We start from the raw sequence: 16,133 nt of genomic DNA on the forward strand, positions 1-16,133 counted from the left end.
TCCCTAATGCAGCTCTCTGGCTTATCTGGGTACTGGGTGGATGTGTGTAGTCTTCACAAAGAGATATTCATTGTATATTTGCGAAGATAGTTTTATTGGTGACGGTTTGATGTTTTGAAAAAAGTTCAGTCCCTGATTTACTCTTCCCATTTGATAGTAAAATGGCTGTTTACATTCTGACGTTTCCGCTGCCAGCATCTGACAAGAGGTCAGTGACCATGAATGCGATCATGTTTAATAACCAGGGTGGGCGGGGGGGTCATTTGTTTCCTTTTCATTCTGGATCCCATGCTAACTGTAAATAATTGCCTTGTCATGAACTTGTAACAGTTGTGATTGTGATTAAAACGGGCATCTCTTCCATACTGCCTCTCTAGTTTCTCCCCACCACTGTCTTTCTGCTCCAGGAACAGCTTTTCTCAAATTCCAGCAGCCTCAAAATTACAGTAAAAAGGATATGAGACAACAGGGCGGTATTTTTATGAAGCCGGATTTATTGCTTAGCCGGATAACTTGTTGGATTTAAGGTAGTCTGTGTTAAATGGGCTATGTCTTCGTCCACTTAAATGTAGCTCAGACTACCTTAAATGTGATGTTATCTGGCTAAGCAAGAAATCCTGCTTTATGAAATTCTCCCAGGATTGATTCCCGAAACACCATGTATATGTGTATATAAAGAATATTGTATTGCTCAGAGAATTACAGAAATGCTTGTTTTTTTTTTCATTTCAAGATATGACCATCACTCTTTGTAATGCAGTTTGTATTTGTAGACCACTACAATGTGGCCTTACATGTAAATAAAAGTGAGTTCCCCAAACTCCATAACTGAGAACAGTGGGTAGGGGACCGATCTATGCACATTTATCCAGATTCAGTTCATTATCAAGTGACCTGGATTTATATGTAAATGCCAGAGAAATACAGGCCTGTGTTTGCAAGGTTAGTATATCAAGTAAAAAATTTCATAAACAATATTGCTGCATTGCTAGGAAGCAGTCCAGTGATTGAGCCCACGTGATGCAGACCCGATTTAATTGCACACTGCTCTCATTTTCATCCTGTCTTGCAGTGAAGGGTCCAGTTTGGGAGAAACACTTCACATTGAAATGTAACAGTGTCTCCACCCAGGGTAGCTGGCCGCAGGTCATGGGTGGGCCATTTTACCTTCACAGGATGGACATCTCGACCTTGTCACTGTCCTCATGGCACCACTTGATGCTTAAGCAGATGGCCTGCTGGATATAGTCTTGGTCCGGTTTGGTGTGACAAGCGTCTCCTGGCTTGCTGACCAGAGTTGCACCATTCAGCATCGATTGGGTTGTCATCTGCTGGAAGAGCGCCATGGTGGTGTAGTCCCCAGGGCAGGGCTGAGCGGATGGCGGTGTGGCTGCAGGTGACTCCTTGTCCCCACCGACAGCCTGGCCCTCCTCTTCTGCTGCACATTGTCCGGCCATCTCCGCCATGAGTGGGCTCCTGCAGCTGGGCTGGGGGCTCACCTCGTCCTCAATGATATGCAGGCTGCTCGTGTTGCTCTCCTTCACATGGGCCAGCCGGCCATGCCCCATGGGCTCCAGGATGTCCTGTGGGTCCTGGGAGCAGAAGGTCACGTTCAGTACGTAAATGTTCTAGGTCGATGTGTGGCTCAGTGGGTTAGTAACTTGTGCCTGTCATCAGAAGGTCGCTGGTTCTACTCCCAGGCTCAGCAGAACAATTTCGCTGTTGCGTCCCTGAGCGAGGCCCTTGATCCCTAATTGCACCAGTCAGTGTCTGACTGCATTCTCAGAAATATACGTCATTCTTGATAAAAGCTAAATAAATAATGTGAGAGGGTCAAGGCCCACGTTGTTTGGTCCCGGGATCTAACCTGTCGTTCCCAGTGGATGAGATTTTGGGGTCCAGTGTAACAGTGGTATACTTAGGAACTGTCAGGGAATTAACATAACTGGTACGCATCCTCTGTGTAAAGCAATACGCATGGTAATTTCTTGTTGAAATGGTGCAAATAAGTACTTATTTGCCTTGGATCTGCCAGGAATGACAGGATCACAATGGTGCATGACGACCTTCCACAACCTGCCTAGCTAAGAGAGTTTTGCATCCGTGTTTAGGTTTGCTGATTTTTAGCAACAATGCAGTTATACAGTATACATGTGATCGTTCATAAAAGCAAACTTAAGTCAAACACTCAGCGGATTTAGCATGACGACTGGATGTAATGGACATAATTTTGTGGGTGGAACAACCCATAAAAGTACCCATTGCGGTATGAGAGAAAGTCCAAGCTATGTCTGAGGCACCCAGATGTGTACTTGTCAGGTGAGGTCACCAAAATAACTTGAACAGCAACATCTGCGTAAAAATAGAAAACGAGTTGGTGGCCAGACGCTGGTTTCCTGGAATGCACTCCAGGGTGGGGGTGGGGGGTGACTTTTTCTGTCTGAAGCAAACTTCAAACGTTATCAACAGCATTTGAAACTGAAGTGGAAATTATGGGCATAAGTTTGAGTGTTTCTCTCTGATATCAGTACTTACGAGACTGTGTGCGCCATCTATTTTCTGGACTGCATTGCTGTTGCCGGGGTTGGGTATACTGGGCCAGAAAACTGTCTTCACCCTAAAAACAGCTATTTATTATGAAGATTTCTGCTTTAAGCACTAGGTCTTTCATTCAACTGTTTCACTCTCTCTCATTCACTGATATATCTATATACACACACACACACACACACACACACACACACATATATATATATAAACCTACTGTCATTAAAGATAATAAAATGAACCGCTACAACATTGAAACAATTTAGATGACTGACATGTCTGCTAGATATAAGATACAAAACGAATGAATATTATTCAAATGTAAGTGTACCTTTTAAGCAATCTGGAGAAAACAGGCACGCAGAGAAACAGCAGTACCACTGTAATAACTCCCACAAGTCTGACTGCACTCAGATCTGAAGGGGTGACAGACTCCATTTCAGCCCTGCATGGTGCTTAAACTGTTTTTAATTGCAGTTATTTTTTGTATAATGGTCGAAATTACAGCATTTATGGCAAACGCCAGCATATACACAGACGTGTACTCTGTATTTTTAAACAAATCTACATTTTAAAATCCTGGTTTAATTGTGGTTCTGCTGGGAGAGGGCTACACTTCGAGGCAGGCTGCTTCCTGGCTCAGGTTGTAGGACAGCAGTATAAGTTGGAAACACTGGGAATGATCAAAAACAAGCCAGCTAGAGGGCGGAAGCATCATTCTAATGCCAGAGATGACCATTGACTTATCCGACAGTTTCTCATGAATCGAAGGATGACATCAAGTGACCTTGAAAAGAAGTGGGAAAAAGTAAGTGCAGTTGTGAAGTGCACTGCTAGGATAGTTTGTATCAGGCTTCTAGAAGCAGAACTGAAGACATATAAAGCAAGGAAGAAGCACTACATTAATGAGAAACATAAAAACCAGGTTGAAATTTGCGAAAAATATATATTATTCACAGATGCACACCCATAAACTGAAAAATGAGTGAAACAAAAAATTGTGCTGTGGTCTTTTAATTTTTCCCACATTGTATGGAGTGCGTTTGTTTAAAAGACTGTCTAGAGAGATAACTGGACCAAGAGAATAACTTTATAGGTTACCAGGTGGCTTGGTTTTAAGGTAGACGGGCTTGCTCCGGACACCCTCCCCAGCCGCAGTGAAGACCGACATCTGTAGCATGTAAACCGTGTGCTCCTTCAGATCAGACAGCACATGGGAGTGTTCTGTGTGCCCCACCTGGACAACTGATAGATAGCAGACAAAGAGTTATTTCTTAGACATTACATGTTGTGACAGGTGCCTCCCCCCCCCCCCCCCCCCAACTAAATAAGTAGTTAGCGAGCAGAGTTTGAAGATCGTAGCTTGCTATCTGGTTGCTGCTTCAGCATCTCCTATGTTTATTTATTATTCACTGCAGTGACTGTTTGTGGCCAGCAGAGGGTTTGGCACTAATGTGTGGTCTGAGCACAGCATACTGAAAGAGCTTTAATCACATCCAGATGTCATATGACGGACGGCTCCCAAAGACTTAAGGCACTTAAGGCTAAGGTCACACTACACGTGATTCAAAGTCGTCAAATTGCAATAGCGTTGCTATACACCACATAATTTGTCATTTTGTAATTGGGAATCTTGAAGTCGTGGTGATTTACACACTACATTAATGATTAGTGACAGGCGGTTGCACCCTACAAGATCTTTCACAAGGAGAAATCACTGATGAGACTGTCAGGTCTCCAAACTACGTTCTGTTGCAAAACCACACATGGACACAGGGAAATGACAATTCTAGAGTCAATATGCTACGAATTGCAAATTGTTAAAACTGTAATCAAATGACAACACACTCTTAACATTTACAAATGTGTGACAAATTAACCCTTGTATACATGGAACTTTCTGGAAACAGTACCCTTGGGTCAGTATCCCTAAACATTAAGAAGAGTTTCTAAACAAACTGAAAGTTTTACACCTTTTTTAACTCTTCCTTCGGGTTTCACTTCACCATATGTCTTTGCTCGTCATTGTACTCATTGCCAGCCGCAACACTTTTCACACTACCGGATTTGGAGTCACCAACAGGTCCAGACATTTAGCCTATTTACTAATGTAAATTGCTTTACCAAGTTCTGCGAGGTATGAGGGAAAAGTACTGCCGCCATACAGACTGAATGGAAGAAGCCAAACGCTCGACTGCTGTACCTATGGACTGGTTTTCCTGTTTGTTTTTGCTGTAGTAGATTCGGTAGCCGAGCAGAAAGCCCCGGAGGTCGTCTTCTGCGATGGGACTCCACTGCACGACCAGAGAGTTGCGTGTTGCGTTTAAACTTGTGATGTTCGCTGGGGCACTCACAGGAGCTGCAGTGAAGCGAGACACAATTCTATGCTTGGCAACAAGAATATCATTCTCCAGGAAAGAAAACAAAAAACCAGCTGGCACCAAGATCTGATCAAAGACGTGTCAAATCGAAGTTATCCCTGTCCCCATGTCAGTTCCTCAGAGATGACAGCACCACCACACCCCCCAAAACCGCACAGCCATGACCACATGGATTTAAACTTCAGTTCACATATTTTGCCAAAAAAAGTCTACACAGGACACTATAGATATGATATAACGAGATAGTGCTGGTAAAGCTTACTTCCTTCCAAGGCGTACTGCTGAGTCCTGCCGTATGTAGCCTCACTGTTGTTGACATGCTCCAGGTTGCAAGTGCTTTTGTCTGGCCTCACATTGAGGAGGAAAAAGTACTTCTTGTATGGTTGCAGAGGGGCTAAAAAAGGATATTAAATGCAATAGAATTAGATGTAATTAAATCATTTCTCTGTTTCCTAAAAGCGGCACATTTATGTCACACACAGCGTCTTCATTTTTTGACTGTTTCGGTAAAACAGATGACATGCACATTCCCTGCCATGATTTCAAGGCAGCTTGCATCATAACATCATTTCATACCTTCCCTCCATCATACATAACTTCCCTCCGGCAGCATTATTTGCCAATCAGCACTTCAATGGATTTTGCATCCCGTCCCTCAGTAACTCCACATGACCACTATGAGCTGGTGTCAGAACAGGGCAATGTCCAAGCAACCAAAAACAGATGTATTTGAAAGTAAGGAATAATTGCTGTGAGTGGTTACGTTTCCATGCTCCCTGGGGACTAGCTATGTGATATACAAAATCAACAATATTGCTGCTCCGTTACCTTCATGCCAATGTCAGTGAACACAGAAAGTCACCTTTCAGGATAATTTCCTTGTGGTGTCCCTTCTTCAGGTAAAAGGATTGCCAGGACGGTTTCTCTCCCATCAGCCACCACTCCACAGAAAAGCAGCGGTATGTCGGGCTGAGGTCGATACCCCAGGCGACCACGAAGCTCATGTTGCTGTTGAAAGTGATGTTCAGCGTCCCAAAAAAACCTTAAAAAAGGAAATGTTTGTTTTTTCTAGGGCTGTATGATATGACAAAAATGTCATTTTCTGATATCATTTCATTTCATATCCTAATAACAATACATATCACGATATAGCACATTTTATGTAAATTCAATGAACAAAGAGTTTACATAAAACGACCACATGGAAAGACCTATTTATTACATTTTGAATTATATACATGACAAATAAAAGGTATTTACTGATATTAGATTATTTTACCCCTTTTTGTGCAAATTTTCAATTAAACATGTAACAAAATATAAAATGTATAACGTATAAAAAGGTAAACAGTTTCAGGTTCGTGGTGTTTGAGTCTGTTGCAGGGACTGGTTTGTACCACCATTAGGCATTACACTTTCCAGCATATTTTACAATGTTACCCCATTTGAACCACTTATTTTCACAACAATTTCATGACCCAACATGATCCCCTTAATATTTTTCTTAAAATCAGGTTCTTTTTACGTATTCCTTGTGAGCAATCACCACCGGTTCCGAATGCGATAACCTGATTTTGGATTCTTTGTGTTCTCTGCTTAATAAAAGTTCTGCATAGCTCCAGCACTTGTGTCTGAGGGTGTTTATGGGTCTCATTAGGTTACCCCAGTCATGGTAAGGTGACCGTGTACGTCTCTGATGGCTGCCAGTAAAGTCAGTACATTATGCCACTAGGACAAAGAACTTGTCCATTTTTTTCTGATTCTGCTGATGTGGAGTGATATGACTGCAAAAAAATGCAAAATATGACAAACTTCATAATTCAGTTCAAAGTGAACCAAAGCTATAAGTACTAAAACATCAGGTCACTGGATAGCAGCAATTGCTACTGATGGAAATATAAACTAATATTTCAGATATGGGATATTTAGCTAAAAGTATTGATCCAAAATCTGAAAACGACTGGAGTGAAAACTCAAAATGACATGCAAAGAAAATGTTTTTTTTTTTCAGTAAGTGGAATCATTAACACCAGTTCTCATTAAACAATAAAGCGACCACTGCAGTTTGTTGTAAATTTAGTTCACTGTAAAATGACAAAACAAACTGATCGGCAGAAAAGGTCATACTTAAAAATATCAGACATGGGGAGATGCGTGAGGCACAAATCAGATAGGTGGTACGGATTTGGTAATGACATTTCTGTAGTCCAAATTATTTAAAATATTACCCAAAAGATCACATGTGACACAAAATAAATGATAGAGCATAATATGAAACAAGAGTATGAATTTTTCTATCGTCACATGATATACACTGAACAAAAATATAAACGCAACACTTTTGTTTTTGCTCCCATTTTTCATGAGATGGACTTAAAGATCTACAATTCATTCCAGATACACAATATTACCATTTCTCTCAAACATTTCTCACAAATCAGTCTAAATGTGTGATAGTGAGCACTTCTGCTTTGCTGAGATAATCCATCCCACCTCACAGGTGTGCCACATCAAGATGCTGATCTGACATCATGGGTAGTGCACAGGTGTACCTTATACTGCCCACAATAAAAGGCCACCCTGGAATGTGCAGTTTTGTCTCACAGCAAAATGCCACAGATGCCACAAGCATTGAGGGAGCGTGCAATTGGCATGCTGACAGCAGGAATGTCAACCAGATCTGTTGCTCGTGCATTGAATGTTCATTTCTCAACCATAAGCCGTCTCCAAAGGCGTTTCAGAGAATATGGCAGTACATCCAACCGGCCTCACAACCGCAGACCACGTGTAACCACACCAGCCCAGGACCTCCACATCCAGCAGGTTCACCTCCAAGATCGTCTGAGACCAGCCACTCAGACAGATAATGCACGGCCCCATGTTGCAAGGATCTGTACACAGTTCTTGGAAGCTGAAAATGTCCCAGTTCTTGCATGGCCAGCATACTCACCGGACATGTCACCCGTTGAGCATGTTTGGGATGTGCTTGACCGGCGTATACGACAGCGTGTACCAGTTCCCACTAATATCCAACAACTTCGCACAGCCATTGAAGAGGAGTGGACCAACATTCCACAGGCCACAATTGACAATCTGATAAACTCTATGCGAAGAAGATGTGTTGCATTGCATGAGGCAAATGGTGGTCACACCAGATACTGACCGGTTCTGAGTCCCCAGACCCCCAATAAAGCAAAAAACTGCACATTCCAGGGTGGCCTTTTATTGTGGGCAGTATAAGGTACACCTGTGCACTACCCATGATGTCAGATCAGCATCTTGATGTGGCACACCTGTGAGGTGGGATGGATTATCTCAGCAAAGCAGAAGTGCTCACTATCACACATTTAGACTGATTTGTGAGAAATGTTTGAGAGAAATGGTAATATTGTGTATCTGGAATGAATTGTAGATCTTTAAGTCCATCTCATGAAAAATGGGAGCAGAAACAAGAGTGTTGCGTTTATATTTTTGTTCAGTATATATCTTCATATCGTGCAACCCTACACCAAACCTTTGAAAGACCCAGAATTTACTATGAAACAGACAAAATAAGACTCTGTGACTATCAGCTTAAAATGGAAAAAAACAAATTAAAAAATAAACTTCATTACGTATTTGTTTACATAAAGTGACCATGGGCTAAATTTCTAAGACCTAAGAAAACAGATCACAATTGAATCTTCATTAAATTTCTAAACTGATTTATAAATATATACAACTAATATTAACTTGTATACATTACAATTATATTTTACTTATTTAGCAGATGCTTTTTATCCAAATGACGGACATTTCTTTGAAAAAGCAAAAAGTCACAATTGGGATTAAAGTCCCAATAATCAAAAAAATGCCCTCACAATCACCCAACCTGCCAAACCACTCACTGCCCCCACCAAACTTTTATGAAGTTTAACTAATCAATGATTGGTTTGTAAAGAAAATCAGCTGACAACCTGCTAAATGCTAAACATGACACTTGGTATTCTGAGTGTCTGGCGCTAGGTAGCCGCAGAAAAGACCCCCATACCAGCATCGTCTGCAGTCTGCACAGAAGTCATCATGGGGGGGGAAGCCCCTGCTTGGTTGAAGGCCACGATGCTGATGATATAGGCTGAGTCTGAGAGAAGGAGCCTCAACGGAGGCTGTGAAGTGCTTAACATCTCCTGGAACTCTCTGGATTCCTTTGCCACCATCACGTTGTAACCATCCACTAAACGGTACCCCTCGAGCTGTGGGAATAAAATGGTGGTGTCGAGTTCATCTCATGGGATCATGAGTTGACTTTTCAGCTTGCTGGATGAATCAAGCTACAATATGGTCACATGGGGTGCTACAACACAGTGGTGAACATGCCCATCCCAACTTTTTTGAAACATGTTGCAGGCATCAAATGTAAATTGAGCATATATTTCTCATAAAGCAATAAAGATTGTTGTGTTTGTTCTATTTTCAATTAGATATGGGTTTATCCATCCATCCATTTTCCAAACCACTTATCCTTCTGGATTGTGGGGAGTCCAGAGCCTATCCTGGAAGCAATGGGCACAAGGCAGGGAACAACCCAGTATGGGGGGCCAGCCCATCACAGCGCACGATATGTGTTTATATGATTTGTAAATCATTGCATTCTGTTTTTATTTACAGTTTACACAGCGTCCTAACTTTTTTGTAAAGGTTACTCGCAGAAGTGGGATGGGGGTTAACACTGACCCAGCTCCACCCCATTTCTGTTTCTCCTTCTGCTTCCCGTTTATGGTGTCAACCTCCACTGAACGATGAGGATCAAGCCCCAGAGCACAAAAACTGCCGACTGTTGACGCTTGTTCACAGTTAGTTAGCAGAGCACCTCAGCTACAAACTAATTTTATCCAGCAAAGTACTGAAGTATAGTTCAGATAGTCACCTTCCAGTGTATGATAATCATTCTTTTCCCCTTTTCATATGGGCTGACTTCTAAGTTGTCGACTGTTGGATTATCTGTCAACTCTGTAAAAACAACATACAATGGCCAAAAATATATGATCAATTACTTTTCATAAAGGCATTTTTGCTTGCTATATCTCTGAAATGATACATTGTGGTAACCAATTTCTTTTTGTTTTTGGTTAAATATTTCACGCCAGTGTCATTCAGAACATCACACAGCGATGAAATTCGGAAGAGCTTGCCTGGTGGCACAGTGACGATTTGACTCCATGGACATTGACTGCACTGGTCGCTGGTGACACACTGCACTTGTATCTCATAGGACTTTGATGACGTAAGATTGGCTGCAATGCTGTTCATCTCTTTAGATACTGGCTGCAGCTGCAGGAGGTAGACAGTAACGGTAGAAAAAAAAAAATGAATCCTTAACATTTTCTTTCTCCAGTATGAGACGGCTGCTGTCTTTGTGTCTGTGGGAAAACTGGGCAGTTTTCACGTATCCCATCTTTCTCACCAGGCCACAAATAATATAATTTCTATTTTGGCCATGGGATTTGAACCAACAACATTATGGACAATTCCATAACCCTACTGAGAGACAGATGAATCCCATTTGTATCTGTATTACCATATTTTCCCCCCACACTACTAGAGAGGCTGAATCAACTTCACAAGCTTGCTTACATGTTTATACTTCCATCCATCCATCCATCCATCCATTTTCCAAACCGCTTATCCTACTGGGTCACGGGGGGTCTGGAGCCTATCCCGGAAGCAATGGGCATGAGGCAGGGAACAACCCAGGACGGGGAGCCAGCCCATCGCAGGGCACACTCACACCATTCACTCACACATGCACACCTACGGGCAATTTAGCAACTCCAATTAGCCTCAGCATGTTTTTGGGCGACATGGGGAGAACATGCAAACTCCACACACATGTGACCCAGGCAGAGACTCGAACCCGGGTCCCAGAGGTGTGAGGCAACAGTGCTAACCACTGCACCACCATGCCACCCCCTGTTTATACTTCACAGAGTGATATACCAACGTAGCGTGCAGAGCAATGTACCATACCATTCTCCAGAATTCGCCGCCCATCTCCCTGATTCGTACAACATAATCCTTAACATAAGCTTCCTCCCAAGATGGCATTATGTCCAACTGCCTTGAATATCGTTTAAAGTCGATATTGTTTCTGGGATGGCACCGACCTTGAAGTTGTCGATATAAAAGAAAAAACATGTTCTTCAGTATGCTATATTTTGAAAAAAAAAAAGCTAGTTAATCATCAGTCAAAGATAATATCTTTAGTTAAATCAACCAATCCAGCTTTCCTGATACAGTTTATTGACATCAGATTTGCACATTAATTTTTATCTCTACCTACAATGTTACATCAGCACTTACAAGTAGGACATCACTTAAAAATTAAAAAAATGATTTTTTTATCACATACAAATAAAACAAAGCTATGTTATTGTTATAGGTTAATTATTTAAAGTATGTTAAATTAAACTCAATTTATTTAGTGCATTAATTATGCTTGCCTTGAAAAACTTACTCAGATTTTGTGGTATTCCACTGAAATTTGTCATAGTACAATTCATCTCAATATGACTTGCATCAATAACACAAGCGTTCAGCTTATCTGCCTTGTATACCAGAAACTCGATGAATGTATTTGATGTGTTTTGGTGGTTTGGACGGTATAGACCCAATTTCCGTAACCGTGAAAAAGATCAAAAAAAATTTTAAGTAAAGCATTATTTATTCAGTTGATAAAAATTACAAATTAATGTATAATTAATTTAAGATTACAAATTAATAGGGAAATGAACATGCCTGACAAATTCTAATTTGAAAGAGACAGCTACGAAAGTCTGAACATTTCCAGAGAATAATTTAAAAACTTACTGTTCATGGATAAATGTATACATTGCATTGCTTGAAGACCATCTCCCTGACTTCCAGGTACATTTCATCTTGCCCTTCCGAATCCAGAAACAATCCAAATCATGCACACCATCTAAAAGACACAATTCATTAACCATAAATAGCAGCTACTGTCTTAAGAGAGCTTTACAGGTAAAGGAATTATTTTACTGAAAAATACACAGTTAGATATAAAATTCAGAATATAAATATCATTTGTGATGAATTCTTAGTTTTACATAATTTTAGATTTTCATCCATTTATGTGGTTATATCGTCTCCCAGAAAAAAATGGCACAAAACTACATATCTATCTCTCAATAACTGCCATGAACTCTTATGTAACAGTTCGATTCATTCCAAAACTAAAGCAAAAGTTGTGAAATATATTATTTTTCCTATTCACTATGGCAGACTGTCCGTGCTAATCGGTAACAGACAAGACAAGTATCACCAATGCCGAAGAGCTCAGCTGCATGTTCACACACGCCACGAAAGCAGCAAATAACCAGCCAGATCGTTTGTGGGACGGATCTGAAACGACTCCTGACATAACGTTATTTCCAGGCTTACAGCAAATCCTTATTACAGCTCTGTACCTTGTAAAAGACACAGGTCTGGCCCATATAACAAATAATAATAAATTAATGAAAGCTAGACAGGACATTGTAACTATCTGTTACTCCAGGGACTATCTGAAGCCCGGAATGAATGCGAATGAGCCCCGAATCATTTGGCTCTGATGTTTTAATGATCGTGCTCATGCCCTCGGACAGATTCTCAGATCTCTGAGCTATAGCCCTGGTAATGCCCCTGCTGGAAACAAAATCTGTTTTGATTTTTTTTTTTAATACTGCATCCACACCATCAGAGCGTATCAGATATTATATCATTAAGTACAACCACAATGATATTACAGTAATTACTGCAGTAGTGGCTGTCATTACTTTCTGTGGCTGCGTAAGAAAATATAGATATAACAGCTCACCTGGAGATGAACGGCAGTGCTCATAACTGGAACATGGTTTGCTGTTGACTGGGGAATAAAAACATATAGGTTACTGTTTGTCAGGCTCTGTCCATCCATATAAACCAAAAGCTCCTAACTGTGGTAAACTGAGATCACCTCTTAAAAGTAGTAATCCTTTGTCAGCAAAAATCCATCTGATTCATTTTTTTCCAATGTTTAATTTGATTAATTTAACTTTTTTTGGGGGGGGGGGGGGTAGCAGAGACCCTTACATTCAGCATCCTCACAGATCTCCACATGTAACAGGCAGGGGGGCTGATTCAAGTGGCCAGCACTTTATTGTGGCTGTTTACCATAAGACTCCTGTTCTACATTTGTAGGAAACATTTTCTCAAGGGCCCCAGAATTTCTAGCTTTGCTGCTGGTAACAGGCACCTGCACACGCAAGGCGTCAATGTGTGACAGTGAATTTATGTGCGAGAATCGCAGCACAGCTCGAGACCAGCTGTGTCGTGTCTTCCACCACACAATCACACCTCCAACTTGCCTACGTGAACAAATATGAATTAAAAATAGTGTATCTGCGGTGTATATTTAAGTTGTAGAGGTATATATTTGTCTCACTTTACTACAGAATAATTTTAACCAATTCAAAACAGACCATGCCATAAAGAACTAGTTAGACTATTCTTAAAGTACAATGATCACAGATTAAGCAAACTGAGGATCAGTAATTTTGAAATATATGCAGATTTTTGTTCCATTGAGTCAGTTAATTAAACTTAATTAATCCGAAATTAATCAGAAATTTCGCCCGACATAAATCCTTGTATCTGAGATTAAACTATTTCACCATGGACAAGGTTACCACTAAAACACTTGCCAAAGTCACACTTGTAACACATTTTAATGGTCGTTTTACATTACAAAAAGAAGGATGCTTTAAAACATAAACAAGTAAAATACCGCCATAAGCCATTGTGTTGACAGTGGAAAACCAGCAACACCCAGACAGGCAGCCTATAAACAGAGAAAAGTGGCAGTTACATGCAAAAATGTCAATTGCTAAACTCGAAATATCGTGTTTTTACTAACCACGAAAACCTAGAAAGCAAAGCGCAGCCCGTATACGTTTTATGGTACGCCTTTTCAGTCTTTTTCGAGCGATATTTCAAACAAAATACGTAAACCTTCATAAGTGAAGCAGCCGCTGTGCAGCATTATCTCAGCTTTTCCAGCGCTGTTAAATGTTCAAACACATGCCCCTATTTTAGCTTCGCGCAAGTTATAATTGGACTGCGCTAGAAGAGAATGATGTCTGGAGGCATAACTTATGTCTAGCAAAAATAAAGACTCACAAATGATGACGACAAAGACGAACTGGTGAAATTCTTTATGGTTTCGTAGACTCCTGTTTCTGCATAGAGCCGTAGTCGCGCCGGCCATAGTACCTCTTCGGGAGGGTTTGCCGAAAGGGTGCAGAACTGGTGAGAGATGAGCAAAGATAGACGACAGGACATCAGACATAGCGCGCGTTCTCACGCTCACCCACGTGCGCGCGCACACGCATGCACGCACACACACACACACACACACACACACACACACTCAAACCGATACACAGACGCACACATAGAAAGATTATTCAAGCATACAGATAAAGACCATATCAGAGACAGAGATACACTGACACACAGGGGCGCCGCTAAGGGGGGGAAAGTTGGGACAATTCTAAGGGCCCACGCCCTTTAGGGGCCCCCAGAGATCTGAATGGGTGTGGTAGGGGGGCCCAACCTCATATTTTGTCATAGGGCCCAAAATTGCTAGCGGCGCCCCTGCTGACACATACTCACATAGGCTACATAGGCCTACCATAGAGAGATAAGCACACAGACAGAAATACAGAGACTGACACGCACAAACTCCCACGCATGGACGCAGGTGGGACCAAGAGGGTCTAGCTGCAGACGCCTGTAGAGTGGAGATCCACCAGAAATATGTCACCTCCACAGGAAACATGTGATCTTTAAGGACGTAAAGTGGAGTTCTGGTTAGGGTTAAGGTTAAGGTTAATTCGCTGTACCGCAGAGTTGAGATAACATGTTTCTTGTGGAGATGACGTATTTCCAGTGGATCTCCACTCTACAGGCGTCTGCAGCTGGGCCCTTCTCGATGGGACGGCGAACGGATAGGGGCCACACGCGCTGGGGACCAGTTTGCGTGATTTAGGAGTTTGGCTCCGGCTGCCTCCGTGTCTCTATATGATCGCATTTCTGCTCTTACTGAGGATCCGTCTGGCAAAGCGTTTGATAAATGGAGTTCAGCTAAACTACTTACATAGTGCTTTGCGCTTTCTTTGTGTTCTCTTTTTGAGTGTTCCACACTTCTGGACGACGGAATAAAGTAGAATTTAGAGAAATGCCAAAATATGTCTGATTTTACGGCCACATTACGGTATAGAGGTTTTTTATTACTAATTCAAGTCAAGTCAAGTCAAGTCAAGTAGGTTTTATTGTCATTTCAACCATACACACAGTATATAGTGAAATGAGATAACGTTCCTCCAGGACCATGGTGCAACACAGAGCAAGACAAAGACAGAGCAACATCATAAGTGCAGACAGGACAGCATAACAGTACAAATTGACAAGACAACATATAGTGCAAATTAATGGTGGAGTTACTGTATGGTAGCAGTGAGGGTTATTTGTGCAAAACTGCTATGGTATAGAAGAGTAAAGAGTTGAGAGGCAATAAATAACAATAAATAGTATATACAGATGTACAGATATGAGTGTGTGTGTGTGTGGGGGGGGGGATTGTGTTCAGTTCCAATTGAGGAGTCTGATGGCCTGAGGGAAGAAGCTGTTCCCCATTCTGGCAGTGGAGGCCCGGAACCTTTTGCCAGATGGGAGGAGGGAGAAGAGTGTGTGTGAGGGGTGTGAGGGGTCATCCACAATGCTGGTGGCTTTGCGGATGCTGCATGTGGTGTAGATGTCCGTAATAGAGGGGAGAGAGACCCCAATGATCTTCTCGGCTGTCCTCACAATCCTCTGTAGGATCTTGCAGTCCGAGACGCTGCAATTCCCGTACCAGGCTGTGATGCAGCCACAGAGAATGCTCTCTATGGTCCCTCTATAAAACATGGTGAGGATTGGGGGTGGAAGGTGCGCTGTCCTCAGTCTCCGCAGGAAGTAGAGACGCTGCTGGGCCTTCTTGGCAATGGAGCTGGTGTTGAGGGTCCAATTTGAGTCAGTTGCAGAAACACAAAGCATTTTCAAAACGAGCCGACAAATCGAACATTTTCTTATCAAAAAATAAGAAAAGTCAAATTGCTAAAACTATTAGAAGTCAAATCACGCAAAGCGTAG

The 16,133-nt window shown here is 41.7% G+C and overlaps 1 protein-coding gene across 5 annotated transcripts; it reads right to left on the minus strand.

The window, feature by feature from the left end:
• Positions 1–70: 70 nt before the first annotated feature.
• LOC125746015 (protein sidekick-1) lies at positions 71–14,371 on the minus strand. Of its 5 annotated transcripts, XM_049019532.1 has the most exons (16): positions 14,121–14,371; positions 13,729–13,782; positions 12,781–12,828; positions 11,773–11,886; positions 11,422–11,586; positions 10,935–11,071; positions 10,100–10,238; positions 9,835–9,917; positions 8,959–9,160; positions 5,791–5,970; positions 5,191–5,322; positions 4,751–4,906; positions 3,649–3,792; positions 2,879–2,963; positions 2,536–2,617; positions 71–1,592 (listed from the first exon to the last, which is right to left on the minus strand). In XM_049019532.1, exons 1-16 carry the CDS (start codon positions 14,287–14,289, stop codon positions 1,170–1,172), a joined length of 2,313 nt encoding a protein of 770 aa, XP_048875489.1. In that variant the 5' UTR covers positions 14,290–14,371; the 3' UTR covers positions 71–1,169. The 5 variants fall into 5 exon arrangements, with proteins under 5 accessions (XP_048875489.1, XP_048875491.1, XP_048875490.1 ...); XM_049019534.1 differs by lacking the exons at positions 13,729–13,782; positions 14,121–14,371 and adding an exon at positions 12,919–13,722 and having other exon boundaries at positions 11,422–11,581; positions 11,775–11,886; XM_049019533.1 differs by lacking the exons at positions 13,729–13,782; positions 14,121–14,371 and adding an exon at positions 12,919–13,722.
• Positions 14,372–16,133: the final 1,762 nt, after the last annotated feature.

This window comes from Brienomyrus brachyistius, chromosome 7 (genome assembly GCF_023856365.1).
Source record: "Brienomyrus brachyistius isolate T26 chromosome 7, BBRACH_0.4, whole genome shotgun sequence".
Taxonomy (NCBI): Eukaryota; Metazoa; Chordata; class Actinopteri; order Osteoglossiformes; family Mormyridae; genus Brienomyrus; species Brienomyrus brachyistius.

What these genes read in the sequence shown, in the direction of transcription:
- LOC125746015 (XM_049019532.1), bottom strand. Translation starts at nt 14,289, where the DNA reads ATGTCTGATGTCCTGTCGTCTATCTTTGCTCATCTCTCACCAGTTCTG. An exon ending in AATCGTCACTGTGCCACCAG is followed by an intron (nt 9,918 to 10,099) that starts GCAAGCTCTTCC and finishes TTGTTTTTACAG; the next exon opens with AGTTGACAGATAATCCAACA. An exon ending in CAAGGAAATTATCCTGAAAG is followed by an intron (nt 5,323 to 5,790) that starts GTGACTTTCTGT and finishes ATCCTTTTTTAG; the next exon opens with CCCCTCTGCAACCATACAAG.